Raw genomic sequence first — 23518 nt, 5'->3', positions numbered from 1 at the left:
TATGGTACTAAAGAAGGAATAAATTCCATTGCAAAGATATTGAAGGCTTTGAAATGAGCTAGGAACAAAAATATTAAGCCTCTTTAGGTTTTTTGCTATCTCATGGACATTTTAAAAGTATGTCTGTATATTTCATATACTTATTAGCAATAATATTTTACATCAGTATTCATGCTGTAAGGGCACTATAAAATTCATAATTTTCCACAAAATTTTCTTCAGTTCAGTTCAGTCGCTCAGTCATGTCCGACTCTTTGCGAACCCATGAACCACAGCACACCAGGCCTCCCTGTCCACCAGCAACTCTCAGAGTCCACCCAAACCCATGTCCATTGATTCGGTGATGCCATCCAACCACCTCATCCTCTGTCATCCCCTTGTCCTCCTGCCTTCAGTCTTTCCCAGCATCAGGGTCTTTTCAAATGAGTCAGCTCTTCACATCAGGTGGCCAAAGTATTGGAGTTTCAGCTTTAGCATCAGTCCTTCCAATGAATATTCAGGACTGATTTCCTTTAGGATGGACTGGTTGGATCTCCTTGCAGTCCAAGGGACTCTCAAGAGTCTTCTCCAACACCACAGTTCAAAAGCATCAATTCTTCTGCGCTCAACTTTCTTTATAGTCCAACTCTCACATCCATACATGACTACTGGAAAAAGCATAGCCTTGACTAGATGGACCTTTGTTGATGAAGTAATGTCTCTGCTTTTCAATATGCTGTCTAGGTTGGTCATAACTTTCCTTCAAATCTAAGCAATTGAGGATTTGAGGAAGAAATATGGATGAATAGTAGTAAAACATTTTATTTCATATAGTTGTATAAGGTTCAAATTTGTTGATGATTTATCATAATTAATGCAACCAGTCTCCTACTGATAGTGATGTTTATCTAATCAATAATTTATATAAACAGTACTTAATTTTTTAAAGAAATCTGAATAGACATTTTCTAAACATGTAATGTGCATATATTAGATAAATGCTTAGAAGTAGAACTGTTGAGTCTGTGGGTACAGACAGTAGTAATTTTGGTATATATTGCCAAATTACCCTCTATTGAGTTTGCATAAATTTATGTTCTTTTACCCACTCTCCTGAATAACAGTGTTATCATATTTTTTGGTTTCTCATAGTTCTGATTTCAATTTGAATGCTGAAGAAGATTTATTTATATTTTGCTTACCATTATAGCAGTTTAAGCATATTTTTATGTATTTTACATATCACCTTTTAATATTTCCTTCTTTGAAAAAAATTTTGAGTACTTTGCCCATTTTTTTATTGGGATCAGTTGTTTTTCTCTAATTTATGTGTAGACTATCATATATTAAGGAAAATGTTTTCCTTATTTTATGTTTGTCTCAAATATTTTTCATAACAGTGGTTATGAATGATTAAGTACACATTTGAAGGAAGTAATGAAGGAAAGGATAGGGACTTTGTGATTCATTTTTAATTTTTTATTGAAGTATAATCTACGTAGAGCAAAAAAGTAAATCTAAGTTGATGAATTTTGGTAAGTTTATCTATCAGTGTGACCTACACTCTTAATAAGATATGGAACATTTCTGTTACCCGGAAAAATTCCCTCAGATTATTTCTATTCAATTTCCCAACACCCAAAGAGGCAAGCACTGTTCACATTCCCGTCACAATAAACTAGTTTTGCATCTTCTAAAACTTCATAAAGAGTAAATATTTAGCACATTCAGCATGTTTTTAAGATATATCTATGTTGTTGCTACTCCATTCTTTTTTATGTTGTTGAGTATTATTCCATTGTATGGATATACCATATGGTTTATGGCTTTAGATTTTTACTGGAATTTTGTTAAACTTGGGGAGCATTGGCATCTTAACAAAATTGAGTTCTCTGGTCTATGAACATGTATCTTTAATTTCTCTCACAATGTTTTATACCCTCAATGTATAGATTTTACAACTAGTTTATTAAATTTCTATGTAAGAAATTTATTTTTATGGGAACTCCATCTAGGACTAAGAACTTATGTAAATTATATCATTTGATAGCTGCATTTAATTAACAAATCACATGAGTATTGTAATGGTACTTATATGATTTGTCAATTATGAAATAATACAGACACTAAAAATTATAATAACATGCATGTGCATAGTATTAAACACTGAAGTAGTCAGAACACGTGGTATTAGTTTATTGTCATTCAAGTGGCACAGAATGAATGAGAATTTGTTGAATTGTACATTCTTGTAGCAATCAGTGGTTGCTCAGAAAATGCATTGTTCTATCCAAGTCATATACCATGACAGTGTTTCTTTAAGACCAGGATATTTCCTAGAAGCCAGAGATGTTTTTTATCTCATAAAAACAAAATAAATTGATCTGTCCCTTTGAGTGTGTTTTATAAGGATATAATAAATAACACAGTAATGATTATGTATTCCACATATTTTAACAGAAACAATATTTCTCATATTCAGCCAGCAAGCAAATTCTTTCAACTCATACTGCTTTAAAGAAAGAGCAAGATTTATACATCAAGAAAAAATCTACAGGAGGTCAGAAATCCTATAAAAGGCCTGGAAGTGCAATAGTAGACACTGGTCAGCCTATTATGGATGAAGAAACCAGTTATATACCCACTGTAGATGAAAATGCTAGCACACCACAGCAGGTAATTAATATTTAGAAGGTTTATTCAATTGTACTACTCCTAAAAGTTTAACATAAATCATAACAATTCTTTTCCTAAAATTGAAGAAATAAAGAACAATGTATATAATTTAAGGCAGCAAATAAAAACATGATTTATCCATTGGAGATCAAGAAAATAAATTATTTAAAAGAAATAAAAACAGAATGTCAAAACCAAGTCCTAATATGACAGTAATTGGTCTTCTCTGGTGGCTCAGCAGTAAAGAATCCACCTGCCAATGTAGGACACTCAAGTTTGATCCCCAGATCAGGGAGATCCCCTGGAAAAAGAAAGGGCAAGTCTCCAGTATTCTTGCCTGGAGAATTCCATGGACAGAGGAGTCTGGTGGGCTACAGTCCCTGGGACATGACTACAGTCGGACACAACTGAGCAACTGAGCATACACAGAATTAAATAGAAAAATCAATTAGCAATTAATACTTGAATACTTTAACACATACTTTTCAGAAAAGAGTAAATTAAGTTGAAAAACAAGAGACATTTGATCATTAAGATTTGAAATATTAAGTATAAGCTTAATCTTTTAGGTATCTATATAGAACACTTTACTTCATAAAAAGTAAATATACTTTTTCATAGAACACACAAGAAGCCTCAAAAAAACCCAAACTATATTGTATAATTGTTATCTGAACATAATTTAATAATGTAGAAATTAATAATTATCAGCTTAAAATCACATAAATGTGAAAACAGAGTAAATATACTAAATAATTCTTTAGCTTAAAAATCCTTTAAAAATCATTTAAAAAGAAAGTATTAAATACAAAGGGCTCAATAAAAATGAAAACTACAAATCAAAATTTGTAAACCACATCTAGAGTAGCATTCAGTGGAATGTTGAATTTTTAAATTAATTCATCAGAAAATATGAATGATTCAAACAAATGAAGTTAGAGAATGAGTAAAATAATAACTCAAAAATAAGGAGAAAAAATATTGATAAAAATGAGTAAAAATTTAAGAAACGAGGAACAAAATATACAACAATTAAACTCTAAGCTTTTTAAGGTTAATAAAGATGACATGCTTTTTGTAAGACCAATCAGTTAAGGAAAAAGAAAGAAAATATAAATGAATCAAATATAGAACAAAAAATAGGATGAAGGTATAAATGCAAACAACAGGTTTAAATTTTTTTTAAGTATTATATGAAACTTTATACTAGCTAGAGCTTCCCAGATGGTGCTAGTGGTAAAGAATCTGTCTGCCAATGCAAGACACAAGAGACAGGTTCAGTCCCTGGGTTGGGAAGATCTCCTCTAGGAGGAAATGGCAACTGACTCCAGTGTTCTTGACTGGAAAATTCCATGGACAGGGGAGCCTGGCAGGCTACAGTCCATGGGGCCACAGAATTGGACACAATTGAGCAACTGATCACACACACACACATACTAGCTGACTTAAAACTTAGAAAAGTTGTTTTAAATGTAAAATTCCTGGAATAGGAGGAAGAAGAGACTAGGTGCTCCACAAAAAGTAGGAAATATGAAATAATAAAAATAATAAAACAAATGATAATCAAAGTCATACCTTTCCAAAAAGCATAGGCCTAGTGACTTTACAGGATAGATCTAACAGACTTTTGAGGAGTAATTTATTCTAGAAAATAGAAAAATAGTACAAACCTTCCAGTCTTTTTTAAGAGATTAATGTAATTCAGATTCCAAAACTGAGTAACAAAATTAAAATAAATTTATCTTATAAACATAAATGCAAAAATTATAAATACTAGAATATATAATAGTACTGGTGGGAATATGAGGATATTATAGACTGTGGTATTACAGAATTTTGGGGACCATCTAACAGTATTTAATTAAATCATTATTTTATGATCCAGAAAAAATGCAATTATTATGTGCCTAAAATAATAAATGATTAAGCATATACTATGTTTATCTTTATTGTTTATACTTAAATATTGCATTTTTCCAGGTATACAAGTATATTATACAGTGTTCGGTGTTATATAACAGTTGGCCTCTCACTGAAAGTCAACAGATGTTCGTTCAAGCACTAAAAGACTTAGAGAAAAATGATAACAAAGGTATGTCACTCCAAATACTATTCCTGCATTTTATATCATCTATACATATTTAGCAGTAAATTTTTCATGTAATTACTAAGACATTATTGCTTAAAACTTATGCTTTAATCCAGTGGCATTTCCTGTTCTATTAACTGATTATGTGTTTCAACATTTTCACTATTTGGTTATGAAAACCAAAAAATATATGATTGTTTAGTCAAGTTTAAATAAATTTTGTCTAGTTAGTAAAAATTACTTGATGATTATCTAACCAAGGTACTCTAAACTTTCCTAATTATAAATTATTTTTGTCCAAGTTATTAAAAATATAACTTTAAAGATATGTTTTTAAAATATCTAAGAGAAAAAGAACCCTACGCTGAAAGAGAATTCAGGTTTATTTTTTCAAAATGTAAACTATTCTCAGTATTTCTGAACAGGAAAAAATAGAATGATGCTTTAGATTTTTAAAAAATCTGAAACAGCCTCTACTCTTAAACATATATTGCATGTGTGCATGCTCATATCCAACTCTTTGCAAGCCTATGGACTGCAGCCTGCCAGGCTCCTCAGTCTATGGAATTTTCCAGGCAAGAATAGTAGGGTGGGTTGCCATTTCCTATTCCTGGTGACCTTCCCGGTTCAGGGATAGAACATCTTGCATCTTGCATCTCCTGTATTGCAGGCAGATTCTTTACCACTGAGCCACCCTTAAGAAGTACAATAATTAAATCTGAAGGAATGAATATTTTCAATGTATATTCTTTTCAAATTTCAAGCAAGATTACCCAATCATAAAATTATCCTATGTACATTATTTGAAAAATAAAATTGTACACTACAGAAAAGCATAATACAATACCAAAAGCTGCTCAGAGTGCAGAGCAAAAGAAATTTTCACACACTGATGATGGGAATACAAAATGGTGCAGTCAAGTTGGAAGAGTTTCAATTTCTTACAAAACTAAAAATGCACTTACTACTGTGAAATAAAGTTCACAACTATGGCAAGACTAGCTAAGTTGAAATATTAAAAAAAAAAATTCTCTGTCCTGTGTCTTCCTGTCTCTCTGCTGCTGTGCAGTATGTACCAGCATTATGCATCCACCACCTTCTTCCATCATCAGAAATACCTGCTCCGCCATAAAAAGCAACATTCTGCTAGCATCCACAAGGCAACTCCTAAAAGATGACATTACTTCTTGATGGTGCAAGGGCTAGGATGATACTTAGATCTGGATTGTGTAAACTGACAATAATATGTCAAGGGAAACTATCAACATAATGAAAAGCAACTTATGGAATAGGAGAAAATATTTGCAAACCAGGTATCTGATGGTTAATAGACATATATATATAAACATAAAACAAATATATGTAAACATATATATATATAAAGAAATCATTTAACTCAGTATCAAGAAAAGAAACAATGCAATTAAAAAATGGACAAAGGATCTGAGTAATATTTTTCCAAGGAACACATACAGATGGCCAACAGACACATGAAAAGATGGTCAACGTCGCTCACCATTGGGGAAGCATGATTCAAAACCACAATGAGATATTTTATTAGAATGGCTATTACCAAAAAGATAAGAGATAGCGGGCATTGGAGAGAGTATGGAAAAAGCAGAACCATTATTACACTGTTAATGGAAATGTGTATTTGTGTAGCCACTATGGATAGAGGATGAAGATTCCTCAAAAAATTAGAAATAGTACTGTGATAAGATCTAGCAATCTCCACTTCTGGGTATATGTTCTAAGGAAATGAAATCATTGTCAAGAGATATCTGTACCTCCATGGTCATTGCAACATTATTTACAATAGCCAAGACATGCAAACAACCTAATTGCTAATTGATTGATGAATGGGTAAAGACATGTACATACATATATATATAGACATATACATATATAATGGAATATTATTCGGCCATGAAAATAAGGAAAACCTGCCTTTTGCAACAATGTGAATAAAGCTTGAGGATATTATGAAAAGTGGGAAAAAAAGTCAGACAGAGCAAGCCAAATGCTATATGAACTCACTTATATGCAGAATCTGAAATAAGATAACTCATAGAAACATTGAACAGATTGGTGGGTGCCAAAGAGGAGGCTGGGGGATATATAAAATAAGTAAATGTGGTCAAAATACACAAACTTCCGGTTATAAGATAAATAACCCCCAGGGATGTAATGTACAGTGTGTATGTTTCTTAAGTTCAAAATCCAGCACAGGTGGATTTTCAGTATCTGAACACAGTAGTGTAATTTAAGAACTGGAATAATGTAAAATATAGATCTTGGTTATGGTACAAATTAATAGTATGAATTAAGTTTTTTAAAGGAAATTAACATTAAATGGAGAAATACAGTAGAGTGGCTAAGCTACTGTACCTTTGAGTAGTGGAAACTGGGTTATTTATCACCTGTAAAATTAGAATAACTTCTGTGTTATATAATAACTCATCTGTTTCAGAGTTGTTATGAAGATCCAAAATAATATATATAAAGTTCCTAGAACCCAGCAGCACTTCAAAAAATGGTTTTATCATTATTGTGTGTTCCAACTAGAAAATGTCTTTAGGAATAATTACATGTCTTCTTTTTTGACATCACATTTGACAATTTTAAGTGTGAATGATCAGCTGCTAAAATTAAATGACACCTTGTGTCACCTTTCCTGAAAGTAGCAAAATAATTCAGGATTGAATTGTATTTAAAATGAGCTAGAAAATTTTTTTATTTGAAAAAATATGTTGGACAATCTTTTTGAGAATTACATAGCTTTTGAATTCAGAATAATCATTCTGTAATTTCTTGCTTATAAATGTGCTTTTTTTGGGTAGCCAATTTATCTAAATTAAAAAATGCCAATATGTCCACTTCCATTTGTCAATTATATTTACAACCCATAGCCTACAAACTATAACCTTAAGAGTGAGATACATTTTTGAGTAATTAAGTTATCAATGTCTTAAAATTATTAACTTAGCTTACTTTTCAATTATAAATATATCAAATATAAATTGGTGAAGCATTTCTTTCATTAATACATTGGTGAAACAATTTAAAATTATATGTAAATTAAATGGAAATGTTGCCCCATTAACTGATTTAAACTCAATATCTAATTTATATGAGAAATAAAATATATTAGTTTAATTTTTTTCAAAGATTTACTTTGTTACAACTCATAAAATGTAAGGCCTAAAACTATTATAAAACTTTAAAAAGTTTGGCCTCTGGTTAACATGAAGCAACAGTGCCACCTTTAGTATATTTCAATACTTTACATTTTAGTAAAAATTTCTTACTTTCACTTAAGAAAATAGAAAATATTGACTAGTAGTGGTGAGAGTGGGCACCCTTGTCTTGTTCCTGATTTCAGGGGAAATGCTTTCAATTTTTCACCATTGAGGGTGATGCTTGCTGTGGGTTTGTCATATATAGCTTTTATTATGTTGAGGTATGTTCCTTCTATTCCTGCTTTCTGGAGAATTTTTATCATAAATGGATGTTGAATTATGTCAAAGGCTTTTTCTGCATCTATTGAGATAATCATATGGTTTTTATCTTTCAATTTGTTAATGTGTATTACATTGATTGATTTGTGGATATTAAAGAATCCTTGCATTCCTGGGATAAAGCCCACTTGGTCATGATGTATAATTTTTTTAATATGTTGTTGGATTCTGTTTGCTAGAATTTTGTTAAGGATTTTTGCATCTATGTTCATCAGTGATATTGGCCTGTAGTTTTCTTTTTTGTGGCAGCTTTGTCTGGTTTTGGAATTAGGGTGATGGTGGCCTCATAGAATGAGTTTGGAAGTTTACCTTCTTCTGCAATTTTCTGGAAGAGTTTGAGTAAGATAGGTGTTAACTCTTCTCTAAATTTTTGGTAGAATTCAGCTGTGAAGCCATCTGGTCCTGGGCTTTTGTTTCCTGGAAGATTTTTGATTACAGTTTCGATTTCCTTGCTTGTGATGGGTCTGTTAAGATTTTATATTTCTTCCTGGTTCAGTTTTGGAAAGTTATACTTTTCTAAGAATTTGTCCATGTAAGACCAGAAACTACAAAACTCCTAGAGGAGAACACAGGCAAAACACTCTTCGACATAAATCACAGCAGGATCCTCTATGACCCACCTCCCAGAATATTGGAAATAAAAGCAAAAATAAATAAGGGGACCTGATTAAACTTAAAAGCTTTTGCACAACAAAGGAAATTATAAGCAAGGTGAAAAGACAGCCCTCAGAATGGGAGAAAATAATAGGAAACAAAGCAACAGACAAAGGATTAATCTCAGAAGTATACAAGCAACTCCTACAGCTCAATTCCAGAAAAATAAATGAACCAATCAAAAAATGGGCCAAAGAACTAAACAGACATTTCTCCGAAGAAGGCATACAGATGGCTAACAAACAGATGAAAAGATGCTCAACATCACTCATTATCAGAGAAACGCAAATAAAAACCACCATGAGGTACCATTACATGCCAGTCAGGATGGCTGCTATCCAAAAGTCTACAAGCAATAAATGCTGGAGAGGGTGTGGAGAAAAGGGAACCCTCTTACACTGTTGGTGGGAATGCAAACTAGCACAGCTGCTATGGAGAACAGTGTGGAGATTTCTTAAAAAGCTGGAAATAGAACTGCCATATGACCCAGCAATCCCACTTCTGGGCATACACACCGAGGAAACCAGATCTGAAAGAGACACGTGCACCCCAATGTCCATTGCAGCACTGTTTATAATAGCCAGGACATGGAAACAACCTAGATGCCCATCAGCAGATGAATGGATAAGGAAGCTGTGGTACATATACACCATGGAATATTACTCAGCCATTAAAAAGAATTCATTTGAATCAGTTCTAATGAGATGGACGAAACTGGATCCCATTATACAGAGTGAAGTAAGCCAGAAAGATAAAGACCAATACAGTATACTAATGCATATATATGGAATTTAGAAAAATGGTAATGATAATCCTATATGCAAAACAGAAAAAGAGACACAGATGTACAGAACAGACTTTTGGACTCTGTGGGAGAAGGCGAGGGTGGGATGTTTCAAGAGAACAGCATCAAAACATGTATATTATCTAGGGTGAAACAGATCACCAGCCCAGGCTGGATGCATGAGACAAGTGCTCGGGCCTGGTGCACTGGGAAGACCCAGAGGAATCGGGTGGAGAGGGAGGTGGGAGGGGGGATCAGGATGGGGAATACATGTAACTCCATGGCTGATTCATGTCAATGTATGACAAAAACCACTACAATATTGTAAAGTAATTAGCCTCCAACTAATAAAAACAAATGAAGGGGGAAAAAAAAGAAAGAAAATAGAAAATGGAGCAGGTAATATTTGGTGATATTATCTGCCTTTATATGTATAATAATTAGCAGTCATTATTTTAAAGTCTTTATGTTTGTTGCTGCTGTTTAATCAACAAGTCATGTCCAACTCTTTTCTGACCTCATGGACCATAGCCTGTCAGGCTCCTCTGTCCATGGGATTTCCCAGGCAAGAATGCTGGAGTGGGTTGACATTTCCTCCTCCAGGGGATCTTCCTGACCCAGGGATCAAACACACATGACCTGCAGTGGCAGGCAGATTCTTTACCACTGAGTAACCTGGGACGCCCTTTGTTTATGTTCCTGGCCTACATATTTGAAGTTCTAATCTATTTGCAGTAAGCATAAGCTTTATCATTCTCAAAAGTCTTCAAGTCCCAGTGCTAATTTTATTAACAGAAATATAAAATAATTTCCTGAATTCAAATAATTATTATTGTTGCTTTTTCTCACACACAATACATGCATGGTATATCCAGTTCAGGGTCTTTGAAGAAACCAAAGGTTGTAGATACTATATATGTTTATATATTCATATATGTATGTAGCACATGCACACACCAATACAATTACAATCACACATGGTAAATATAAACAGAAAAACCTATATGCATGGTGTATTTTCAGTTCAGAGTCTTTGAAGAAACCAAATGTTGTAGATCTAGATATCTATCTATCTATATATCTATATCTCTATATATATACACATATATATATGTATGGTTATGTATGCTATTTATATTTACCAAGTTTATATTTATATTTACCAAGTTTGATTGTAATTGTATTGGTGTCTGTGTGTTACATATATATATGTATATATATATGGTAAATATAAATATAAACTTGGTAAACATAAATAACATACATATATATGAATATATAAATATATATAGTTATGTAATGCTATATATGTTATATATATGTTATATAATGGTAAATTTATATATGGTAATATATATATTTTGTAAATATAAATAAATAAATAAATAAAATATAAATAAAATATAAGTAAATATAAAACTTGGTAAATATAAATACCATACATATATATGAATATAAAAATATATATAGTTATGTAATGCTCACGTATGTCAACTTGAATATGTACTGTGCTTAGTCACTCAGTCGTTTCAGATTTTGTTACCCCATGGACAGTAGCCCACCAGGCTCCTCTGTCCATGGGTATTCTCCAGACAAGAATACTGGTGTGGGTTGCCATGCCCTCCTCCTTAGAACATGCTAATTTGAGTGGAATCAAATATGCCTAACAGTATGACTCATTAAGAACTATGAGTGGTAGGAAAAGAATGCCCCAGAAATACCTAATGGGGCAGCTTGAGATTCCATTTCATCAGACATTTGTTAACATCTTAAAAATGTAGAGTGTATACTACTGCTGCTGCTAAGTCGCTTCAGTCGTGTCCAACTCTGTGCAGCCCCATAGATGGCAGCCCACCAGGCTCTGCCATCCCTAAGATTCTCCAGGCAAGAACACTGGAGTGGCTTGCTATTTCCTTCTCCAATGAATGAAAGTTAAAAGTGAAAGTGAAGTCGCTCAGTCATGTCCGACTCTTCGCTACCCCGTGGACTGCAGCCTACCAGGCTCCTCCGTCCATGGGATTTTCCAGGCAAGATTACTGGAGTGGGGTGCCATTGCCTTCTCTGGTGTATGATACTATTCATAGGTATAATCTTATTTCACATGTTCTTTATTGGTTATTTAAAGTCTATAGGCATGGTGTCAGAGCTTTCAAGATGGCAAGAGTGGTAAAGAACTCTCCTGCCAATAAAAGAAACATAAAAACATGTTATGCAAGAGATGTAACAAAGTTTTGCCAAGAGAACACACTGGTCATAGCAAACACCCTCTTCCAACAACACAAGAGAAGACTCTACATATGGACATCACCATATGGTCAATACCAAAATCAGATTGATTATATTCTTTGCAGCCAAAAATGGAGAAGCTCTATACAGTCAGTAAAAACAAGACCCGGAGCTGACTGTGGCTCAGATCATGAACTCCTTATTGCCAACTTCAGACTTAAATTGAAGAAAGTGGGGAAAACCACTAGACCATTCAGGTATGACCTAAATCAAATCCCTTATGACTATACAGTGGAAGTGAGAAATAGATTTAAGGGACTAGATCTGATAGACAGAGTGTCTGAAGAACTACGGACGGAGGTTCGTGACATTGTAGAGGAGGCATGGATCAAGGCCATTTCCCCAAGAAAAAGAAATGCAAAAAGGCAAAAAGTTTGATCTGAGGAGGCCTTACAAACAGCTATGAAAAGAAGAGAAGCGAAAGGGAAAGGAGAAAAGGAAAGATATACCCATCTGAATGCAGAGTTCCAAAGAATAGCAAGGAGAGATAAGTAACACTTAAATCAGTGATCTATGCAAAGAAATGGAAAACAATAGAATGGGAAAGACTAGAGATCTCTTCAAGAAAACTAGAGATACTAAGGGAACATTTCATGCAAAGATGGACTCAATAAAGGACAGAAATGGTATGGACTGAACAGAAGCAGAATAATAAGAAGAGATGGCAAGAATACACAGAAGAACTACACAAAAAAGATCTTCATGACCCAGACAACCACAATGCTGTGATCACTCACCTAGAGCTAGACATCCTGGAATGTGAAGTCAAATGAGCTTTAGGAAGCATCACTATGAACAAAGCTATTGGAGGTGATGGAATTCTAGTTGGAATCATCAAATCCTAAAAGATAATGCTGTTAAAATGCTGCACTCAATATGCCAGCAAATCTGGAAAACTCAGCAGTGGCCACATGACTGGAAAATGTTAATTTCATTCCAATCCCAAAGAAAGGTAATGCCAAAGGATGTTCAAACTGCTGCACAATTGCACTCATATCACATGCTAGCAAAGTAATGCTCAAAATTCTCCAAGCCAGGCTTCAACAGTACATGAACCATGGACTTCCAGATGTTCAAGCTGGATTTGGAAAAGGCAGAGGGACCAGAGATCAAATTGCCAACATCTGTTGGATCATCAAAAAAGCAAGAGAGTTCCAGAAAGATGTCTATTTCTGCTTTGTTCACTACGCAAAGCCTTTGGCTGTGTGGATTACAACAAACTGTAAAATTCTTCAAGAGAAGGAAATATTAGACCACCTGACCTGCCTCCTGAGAAATTTGTATACAGATCAGGAAACAACAGTTAGAACTGGACATGGAACAACAGACTGGTTCCAAATTGGGAAAAGAGTACATCAAGGCTGTATATTGTCACCCTGTTTATTTAACTTACATGCAGTGTACCTCATGAGAAATGCCAGGCTGAATGAGCACAAGCTGGAGTTGGTGATGGACAGGGAGGCCTGGTGTGCTGCAGTCCATGGGTTAGCAAAGAGTCAGACACGACTGAGTGACTGAACTGACTAAGAGACATTGGTTCAATCCCTGTGTCAGGAAGATTCCCTCGAGTAGGAATTGGCTACCCACTCTAGTAATCATGCCCAGAAAATCCCATGGACAGAGTATCAGTGAGTGTTGCAGTCCATGGGGTTGCAAAGAGTCAGACATGGCTGAGAATCAGACACAACTAAAAACCAAAGGTAGGGGGGCGGTCCTAAGATGGCAGAGGAATAGGATGGGGAGACCACTTTCTCCCCCAAAGATTCATCAGAAGAACACTGAACGCTGAGCAAATTCCACAAAACAACTTATGAAAGCTGGCAGAGGACATCAGGCATCCAGAAAGGCAGCCCATTGTCTTCAAAAGAAAGTAGGACAAAATATAAAAGATAAAAAGAGAGACAAAAGAGTTAGTGGTGGAGACCTGTCCCAGGACGGAGTCTTAAAAGAGAAGTTTCCAAACACAAGGAAACCCTCTCACAGGAGGGTCTGTGGGGAGTTTTGGAATCTCAGAGGGCAACATAACCAGGAGGATAAATAAATAAATAAATAAATAAATAAATAAATAAATAAATAAATAAAACCCACAGATTACATGCCTTAACAGCAACTCCCAGCAGAGAAGTAGCCCAGACACTCACATCTGCCACCAGCAAGCGGGGACTGGACAGGGAGGCGTGGGCTGCATTTCTTAGGGTAATGACCAGGCCTGACTGCCCTGAGGGCAATCTGAGTGAGCTAACGTGAGATAGCAACCCAAACTGTGGGATAGCCAGAGAGAGAGAAAAAAAAGAGAGAGAGAGAGAAAACTATCCCATGAAAAGCCCTAACCTAAGGCACTGCTGGCCTGCTCACAGAACAAAGGACTAAGCGAATACCAGAGGAGAGCTAGCCAGCTTTGGACCGGCCCATCCTCCGCAAGAGGCAGGAGGCAGGCAGGCGGCAGCCAGAACTGGAAAGGGGCAATCTCGGCCTCAGAGACAGCATCCTCTAACAAACTGCGAGCAGGCTCCCAGTCGCTAACCAAGACTTCCTGGGATTCTGGGCGGATGACATCCTCCGGAGGGTCGCAGCCAGAGATCAGCTCCCCAGAGGAGACACACAGCAGACCTGAGACGGCGCTCCCACTGTGCACCCAGGAAACCAAGTGGCTGAGACAGGGGAGGCGATAAGATGCACCCCTCAACCTGGGGAGAGTGCACTCGCCAAGCGCCTGGTCGCCTGAGCTGCTCAGACCTGGGAAGGGCACAAAATACAGGCCCACCGAGTCTGCACCTTTGTGGAGCACCCGAGAACCTAGCCTGAGCGGTTTAGACCTGGGAAGTGCACGCAGCCCAGAGCCCGCTTTAGACAGTTCTGTGGCAGAGCAACCTGGAGCCTGAGCAGCGTAGACTGGGAAAGAAGGGGCAAACCCAATGTGGCCGAGATACTATGAGCACTTCCCACACACGCCAGTGATATTTGTTTGCAGTCTTCCTCCCTCCCCACAGCACGACTGAACTAGTGAGCCTAAACAAGTGACCACCTTCACCCCTTTGTGTCACGGCAGAAATTAGACACTGAGGAGACCTACAAACAGAAGAAGCCAAAATAAACAGAGGGAACCGCTTTGGAAGTGACAAGTGCAACAGATTAAAACCCTGTAGTTAGTACTGACTACGTTGGAAGGGGCCTATACATCTTGAGAAGTATAAGCTGGAACAAGAAACTATCTGAAACTGAACTGACCCCACACTGCCCACAACAGGTTCAGAGAATTCTTAAATATATTTTTACCATTATCATTTTTTAATTTTTTTTAACTTTTAAGTCCTCTATTACTCCTTTAATATTCACTTTTATAACCTTCTATTACCTTGCAAAAAAAAAAAAAAGACCCTATTTTTAAGGCAAACTTCATACATATTTTTTATAATTTTTGTGATTTTTTTTTAATATTGTATTATTGAGAATCTAAATACTCTAGATTTTTAATCTTCGCTTTTTGGTATTTGTTATCAACTTTTTACCTTTAAGAATCCAATCTTCAGTACCCATTTTTACTTAGGAGTGCGATTACTGGCTTGATTACTCACTCCCCCTTTTGACTCTCCTTTTTCTCCCCCAGGTCACTTCTATCTCCTCCTTCCCCCTTCTCTTCTCAATCCAATTCTGTGAATCTCTTTGGGTATTCCAGGAGGTGGAGAACACTTAGGGAACTGATTACTGGCTAGATCTGTCTCTCTCCTTTTGATTCCCCCTTTTCTCCTCCTGGTCACCTCTGTCTCCTTCCTCCCTCTTCTCTTCTTCTATGTAACTCTGTGAACCTCTCTGAGGGATCCAGACTGTGGAGAGCACATAGGGAATTGATTACTGGCTAGATTGCTCTCTCCCCTTTTGATTCCCCCTCTTCTTCTCCTGGTCACCTCTATTCCCTCCTCCCTCTTCTTCTCCATGCAACTGTGTGAACCTCTCTTGGTATCCCTCACTGTGGAGAATCTTTTCACCATTAACCTAGATGTTTTATAACTGGATGGAGTAGTCTTGAGGCTACTGTAAGAATAAGACTGAAAACCAGAGACAGGAGGCTTAAGTCCAAAATCTGAAAACACCAGAGAACTCCTGACTCCAGGGGACATTAATCCATAAGTGCTCATTCAAACGCCTCCATACCTACACAGAAACCAAGCACCACCCAAGAGCCAACGAGTTCCAGAGCAAGACATACCACATGAATTCTTCAGCAACAGAGGAACATAGCCCTGAGCTTCAATATACAGTCTACCCAAAGTCACACCAAACCTATAGACATCTCAAAACTCACTATTGGACACTTCATTGTACTCCAGAGAGAAGAAATCCAGCTCCACCCACCAGCACACTGATGCAAGCTTCCCCAACCTTGACAAGCCACTCGTCCAACCCCACCCATAGGGAGGAACCTCCACAATAAAGAGGAACTACAAACTGCCAGACTACAGAAAGGCCACCCCAAACACAGCAATCTAAACAAGATGAAAAGGCAGAGAAATACTCAGCAGGTAAAGGAACATGATAAATGCACCCCAAACCAAACAAAAGAAGAGGAGATAGGGAGTCTACTTGAAAAAGAATACAGAATAATGATAGTAAAAATGATCCAAAATCTTGAAAACAAAATGGAGTTACAGATAAATAGCCTGGAGACAATGATTGAGAAGATGCAAGAAATGTTTAACAAGGACCTAGAAGAAATAAGAGTCGATCAATAATGAATAATGCAATAAATGAGACCAGAAACACTCTGGAGGGAATCAACAGTAGAATAACAGAGGCAGAAGATAGGATAAGTGAGGTAGAAGATAGAATGGTAGAAATAAATAAATGAAGCAGAGAGGAAAAAAGAATTAAAAGAAATGAGGACAACCTCAGGGACCTCAAATCATAGGAGTCCCAGAAGAAGAAGAAGAAGAAGAAGAAGAAGACAAAAAGAAAGGACACGAGAAAATACTTGAGGAGATAAGAGTTGAAAACTAAAATGGGGAAGGAAATAGTCACCCAAGTCCAAGAAATCCAGAGAGTCCCAAACAGGATAAACCCAAGGCAAAAGACCCCAAGACACATATTGATCAAATTAACAAAAATCAAACACAAAGAACAAATATTAAAAGCAGCAAGGGAAAAACAACAAATAACACACAAAGGTATTCCCGTAAGGATAATAGCTGATCTTTCAATAGGAACTCTTCAGGCCAGAGGGAATGTCAGGACATACTTAAAGTGATGAAAGAGAAAAACCTACAACCCAGATTACTGTACCCAGCAAGGATCTCATTCAAATATGAAGGAGAAATAAAAACTTTACAGACAAGCATAAGCTCAGAGAATTCAGCACCACCAAACCAGTTCTTCAACAAATGCTAAAGGATCTTCTCTAGACAAGAAACACAGAAAAGGTGTATGAACTCGAACCCGAAACAACAAACTAAATGACAACAGGATCATACTTATCAGTAATTACCTTAAATGTAAATGGGTTGAATGCCCCAACCACAAGACAAAGACTGACTGAATGGGTACAAAAATAAGACCCCTATATATGCTGTCTACAAGAGACCCAACTCAAAACAAAGAAAACATACAGACTGAAAGTGAAGAGCTGGAAAAAGATATTTCATGCAAATGGAGACCAAAAGAAAGCAGGAGTAGCAATACTCATATCAGGTAAAATAGACTTTGAAATAAAGGCTGTGAAAAGAGACAAAGAAGGACACTACATAATGATCAAAGGATCAATCCAAGAAGATATAATAATTGTAAATATATATGCACCCAACATAGGAGCACCACAATATGTAAGGCAAATGCTAACAAGTATGAAAGGGGAAATTAACAATAACACAATAATAGTGGGAGTCTTTAATACCCCACTAACACCTATGGATAGATCAACTAAACAGAAAACTAACAAGGAAACACAAACTTTAAATGATACAATGGACCAGTTAGACCTGATTGATATTTATAGGACATTTCACCCCAAAATAATGAATTTCACCTTTTTCTCAAGTGCACATGGAACCTTCTCCAGGATAGATCACATCCTGGGCCATAAATCTAGCCTTGATAAATTCAAAAAAATTGAAATCATTCCAAGCATCTTTTCTGACCACAACACAGTAAGATTAGATGTCAATTACAGGAAAAAAAAAAAAAACTATTAAAAATTCCGACATATGGAGGCTAAACAACACACTTCTGAATAACCAACAAATCACAGAAGAAATAAAAAAAAAGAAATCAAAATATGCATAGAAACAAATGAAAATGAAAACACAACAACCCAAAACCTACGGGACACTGTAAAATCAGTGCTAAGGGGAAGGTTCATAGCATTACAGGCTTACCTCAAGAAACAAGAAAGAAGTCAAATAAATAATCTAACTCTACACCTAAAGCAACTAGGAAAGGAAGAAACTAAGAACCCAGGGTTAGTAGAAGGAAAGAAATCTTAAAAATTAGGGCAGAAATAAATGCAAAAGAAACAAAAGAGACCATAGCAAAAATCAACAAAGCTAAAAGCTGGTTCTTTGAGAAGATAAATAAAATTGACAAACCATTAGCCAGACTCATCAAGAAACAAAGGGAGAAGAATCAAATCAACAAAATTAGAAATGAAAATGGAGAGATCACAACAGACAACACAGAAATCCCAAATATCATGAGACTACTATCAGCAACTATATGCCAATAAAATGGACAACTAGGAAGAAATGGAAAAATTCTTAGAAAAGTACAACTGACCAAAACTGAACCAGGAAGAAATATAAAATCTTAACAGACCCATCACAAGCACAGGAATTGAAGCTATAATCAGAAATCTTCCAGCAAACAAAAGTTCAGGACCAGATGACTTCACAGCTGAATTCTATCAAAAATTTAGAGAAGAGCTAACACCTATCCTACTCAAACTCTTAGAAAATTGCGGAGAAAGGTAAACTTCCAAACTCATTCTATGAGGCCACCATCACCCTAATACCAAAACCAGATAAAAATGCCACAAAAGAAGAAAACTACAGGCCAATATCACTGATGAACATAGATGCAAAAATCCTTAACAAAATTCTAGCAAACAACATCCAACAGCATATTAAAAAGGTCATACATCGTGATCAAGTGGGCTTTATCCCAGGGATGCAAGGATTCTTTAATATCCACAAATCAATCAATGTAATACACCACATTAGCAAATTGAAAGATAAAAACTATATGATTATCTCAATAGATGCAGAGAAAGCCTCTGACAAAATTCAACATCCATTTTTGATAAAAAGCCTCCAGAAAGCAGGCACAGAAGGAACATACCTCAACATAATAAAAGCTATATATGACAAACCCACAGCAAATATTATCCTCAATGGTGAAAAATTGAAAGCATTTCCCTTAAAGTAAGGAACAAGACAAGGTTGCCCACTCTCACCACTACTATTCAACATAGTTTTGAAAGTTTTGGCCACAGCAATCAGAGCAGAAAAAGAAATAAAAGGACTCCAGATAGGAAAAGAAGAAGTAAAACTCTCACTGTTTGCAGATGACATGATCCTCTACATAGAAAACCCTAAAGACTCCACCAGAAAATGACTAAAGCTAATCAATGAATATAGTAAAGTTGTAGGATATAAAATTAACACACAAAAATCCCTTGCATTCCTATACACTAACAATGAGAAAACAGAAAGAGAAATTAAGGAAACAATTTCATTCACCATTGCAACAAAAAGAATAAAATACTTAGGAATATATCTATATCTACCTAAAGAAACAAAAGACCTATATATAGAAAACTATAAAACACTGATGAAAGAAATCAAAGAGGACACAAACAGATGGAGAAATATATCATGTTCATGGATTGGAAGAACCAACATAGTGAAAATGAGTATACTATCCAAGGCAATCTATAGCTTCAATTTAATCCCTATCAACCTACCAACAGTATCTTTCATGGAACTAGAACAAATAATTTCACAATTTCTATGGAAATACAAAAAACCTCGAAAGGCCAAAGCAATCTTGAGAAAGAAGAATGGAGCTGGAGGAATCAACCTGCCTGACTTCAGGCTCCACTACAAAGCCACAGTCATCAAGACAGTATGATACTGGCACAAAGACAGAAATATAGATCAATGGAACAAAATAGAAAGCCAAGAGATAAATCCATGCACCTATGGACACCTTATCTTTGACAAAGGAGGCAAGAATATACAATGGAGAACAGACAATCTCTTTAACAAGTGGTGCTGGGGAAACAGGTCAACCACTTGTAGAAGAATGAAACTAGAACACTTTCTAACACCATACACAAAAATAAACTCAAAATGGAATAAAGATCTAAATGTAAAACCAGAAACTATAAAACTCCTAGAGGAAAACATAGGCAAAACACTCTCTGACATAAATCACAGCAGAATCTTCGATGACCCACCTCCCAGAGAAATGGAAATAAAAGCAAAAATAAGCAAATGGGACCTAATTAAACTTAAAAGCTTTTTCATAATAAAGGAAACTATAAGCAAGGTAGAAAGACAGCCTTCCCAATGGGAGAAAATAATAGCAAACAAAGCAGCTGACAAAGAATTAATCTCAAAAATATACAAGCAGCTCCCACAGCTCAATTCCAGAAAAATAAATGACCCAATCAAAAATGGGCCAAAGAACTAAACAGACATTTCTCCAAAGAAGGCATATAGATGGCTAACAAACACATGAAAAGATGCTCAATATCACTCATTATCAGAGAAATGCAAATCTAAACCACAATGAGGTACCATCTCTTGCTGGTGAGAATGGCTGCTATCCAAAAGTCTACAAACAATAAATGCTGGAGAGGGTGTGGAGAAAAGGGAACCTTCTTACACTGTTGGTGGGAATGCAAAGTTGTACAGCCACTATGGAGAACAGTGTGGAGATTCCTTAAAAAACTGGAAATAGAACTGCCATATGACCCAGCAATCCCACTTCTGGGCATACACACCAAGGAAACCAGATCTGAAAGAGACACGTGCACCCCAATGTTCATCTCAGCACTGTTTATAATAGCCAGGACATGGAAGCAACCTAGATGTCCAATGGATAAGAAAGCTGTGGTACATATACACAATGGAATATTACTCAGCCATTAAAAATGATACATTTGAATCAGTTCTAATGAGGTGGATGAAACTGGAGCATATTATACAGAGTGAAGTCAGAAAGAAAAACACCAATACAGTATACTAATGCATATATATGGAATTTAGAAAGATGGTAATGATAACCCTATATGTGAGACAGCAAAAGAGACACAGATGTATAGAACAGTCTTCTGGACTCTGTGGGAGAAGGCGAGGGTGGGATGACTTGAGAGAATAGCATTGAGTCATGTATATTATCAAGGGTGAAACAGATCATCAGCCCAGGTTCAATGCATGAGATGGAGTACTCTGGGCTGGTGCACTGGGATGACCCAGAGGGATGGGATGGGGAGGGAGGTGGGAGGAGGGTTCAGGATGGGGAGCACATGTACACCATGGCTGATTCATGTCAATGTATGGCAAAAACCACTACAATATTGTAATTAGCCTCCAATTAAAATAAATACATTTTTAAAAAAATAAAATAAATAAAAAAGAATAAAAACCAAAGGTACCTTCAGCTTCATTGAACTCTCACATAGTGGTATCCTTCCCCTCAGCCCAGCTCTTTGTAGCATTTGCTTCACTGGAAAGGAAAAGCTGTATGACTCAGAACTACTTGAGCTAGTTTTAAAACTATATATTCCTGGGTTCCATATCAGTTAAAAGATGCTTGCTTCTTGGAAGAAGAGCTATGACAAACCTAGACAGTGTATTAAAAAGCAGAAACATCACTTTGCTGTCAAAGGTCTATATAGTCGAAACTATGGTTTTTCCAGTAGTCATGTACAGATGTGAGAGTTAGACCATAAAGAAGGCTGAGCACTGAAGAACTGATGCTTTTGAACTGTGGTGTTGAAGAAGACTGAAGACTCTTGAGAGTCCCTTGGACTGCAAGGAGATCAAACCAGGTAATCCTAAAGGAAATCAATCCTGAATATTCATTGGAACAACTGATGCTGAAGCTGAAGCTCCAATACTTTGGCCACCTGATGCAAAGAACTGACTCATTGGAAAAGACCCTGATGCTGGGAAAGATGAATGCAGGAGGGGAAGGGGGTGACAGAGGATGAGAAGGTTGGATGGCATGAACAGCTCAATGCATATGTTTGAGAAAACTCCAGGAGATAGTGAAGGAGAGGAAAGCCTAGTGTGCTGTAGTCCAATGGGGTTGCAAGAGTTGGACACAACTGAGCAAGTGAACAACAACAATATTAAACTAAGGGATTTGACTCTCTGAGGTTTGAGCTTCAGGATCTACATTTTTCAGTCTCTCTGAGTGATTCATACATTCATTACAATTGTGAATTGCTGCTTTACGATAAGCATAGCATTACTGGTAACAGAATTGTCTGGCAGCACAATCTAAAAAGAATGACTTCCTCTACTCCAGCTTTTATGAGATCTTGTTATGTAGCACTGGCCAGATAGATCTCTAACATATAGTTAAATCCTGACTTTGCTGCCCTTGAGACCTCTGGGACCTGGATTTTACTGGGGTAAGAAACCGAGGTGGTAGCTATAGCCAATGAGACTGGTCAAGGCCCAGTTTTCTCATACCTGGGCTGGAGGTGGAGAGCTGGTGCTGCACCATCCGTATGTACCAGAGGCACCATGAGGAGCTCTGCAGGGAAGCAGTGCTGAAATACACGGGCTCCCATTTCTGTGCGAGTACTGCTTTTTCACCCTCAAAGTTTTTGGCTAACCAAGGGTCTCAAAAAACCAAAAAAGAAAATATATCTTTTGCAGTGTCTCTACAGTCTCTCCTGGGTTTCTGATAAAAAGATGATTTTATTGTGTGGCTTCCTATAAAAATCTTTGTCTTCCTTTCTTCTTTGTCTCTTGGTTCAGTTGCCATGATTCATCGTTTCTCTACCCTTGTGCCTCACTCTTACTTTCATTTAAGTAACCTTATTTTCTAATTTATTTATTTTTTTAATTTTTTCATTTATTTTTATTAGTTGGAGGCTAATTACTTTACAATATTGTAGTGATTTTTGTCATACATTGACATGAATCAGCCATGGAGTTACATGTATTCCCCATCCCGATCCCCCCTCCCACCTCCCTCTCCACCCGATCCCTCTGGGTCTTCCCAGTGCACCAGGCCCGAGCACTTGTCTCATGCATCCCACCTGGGCTGGTGATCTGTTTCACCCTAGATAATATACATGTTTAGATGTTGTTCTCTTGAAACATCCCACCCTCACCTTCTCCCACAGAGTCATATGACCATATGACCCAGCAATCCCACTTCTGGGCATACACACCAAGGAAACCAGATCTGAAGCACTGTTTATAATAGCCAGGACATGGAAGCAACCTAGATGCCCATCAGCAGACGAATGGATAAGGAAGCTGTGGTACATATACACCATGGAATATTACTCAGCCATTAAAA

At 36.5% G+C, this 23518-nt stretch overlaps 1 protein-coding gene and 1 long non-coding RNA gene across 6 annotated transcripts in view; one reads left to right on the top strand and one right to left on the bottom strand.

Annotated features, from left to right (window-relative positions):
* LOC110138173 (uncharacterized) overlaps positions 1-23518 on the bottom strand; it is a 370957-nt gene that overhangs the window by 29582 nt on the left and 317857 nt on the right. The window lies entirely within an intron of this gene.
* Positions 1-23518, top strand: part of ADGB (androglobin) — a 172820-nt gene that overhangs the window by 124487 nt on the left and 24815 nt on the right. For all 5 annotated transcript variants that reach the window (XM_070461650.1, XM_070461648.1, XM_070461646.1 and 2 more), the window contains 2 exons: positions 2462-2655; positions 4636-4747. In XM_070461650.1, the coding sequence (XP_070317751.1) occupies positions 2462-2655; positions 4636-4747 (306 nt within the window). The remainder of the gene's footprint in view (positions 1-2461; positions 2656-4635; positions 4748-23518) is intronic.

Source organism: Odocoileus virginianus, chromosome 34 (assembly GCF_023699985.2).
Source record: "Odocoileus virginianus isolate 20LAN1187 ecotype Illinois chromosome 34, Ovbor_1.2, whole genome shotgun sequence".
NCBI classification, from domain to species: domain Eukaryota; kingdom Metazoa; phylum Chordata; class Mammalia; order Artiodactyla; family Cervidae; genus Odocoileus; species Odocoileus virginianus.
This window is presented reverse-complemented; position numbering and strand designations above follow the sequence as displayed.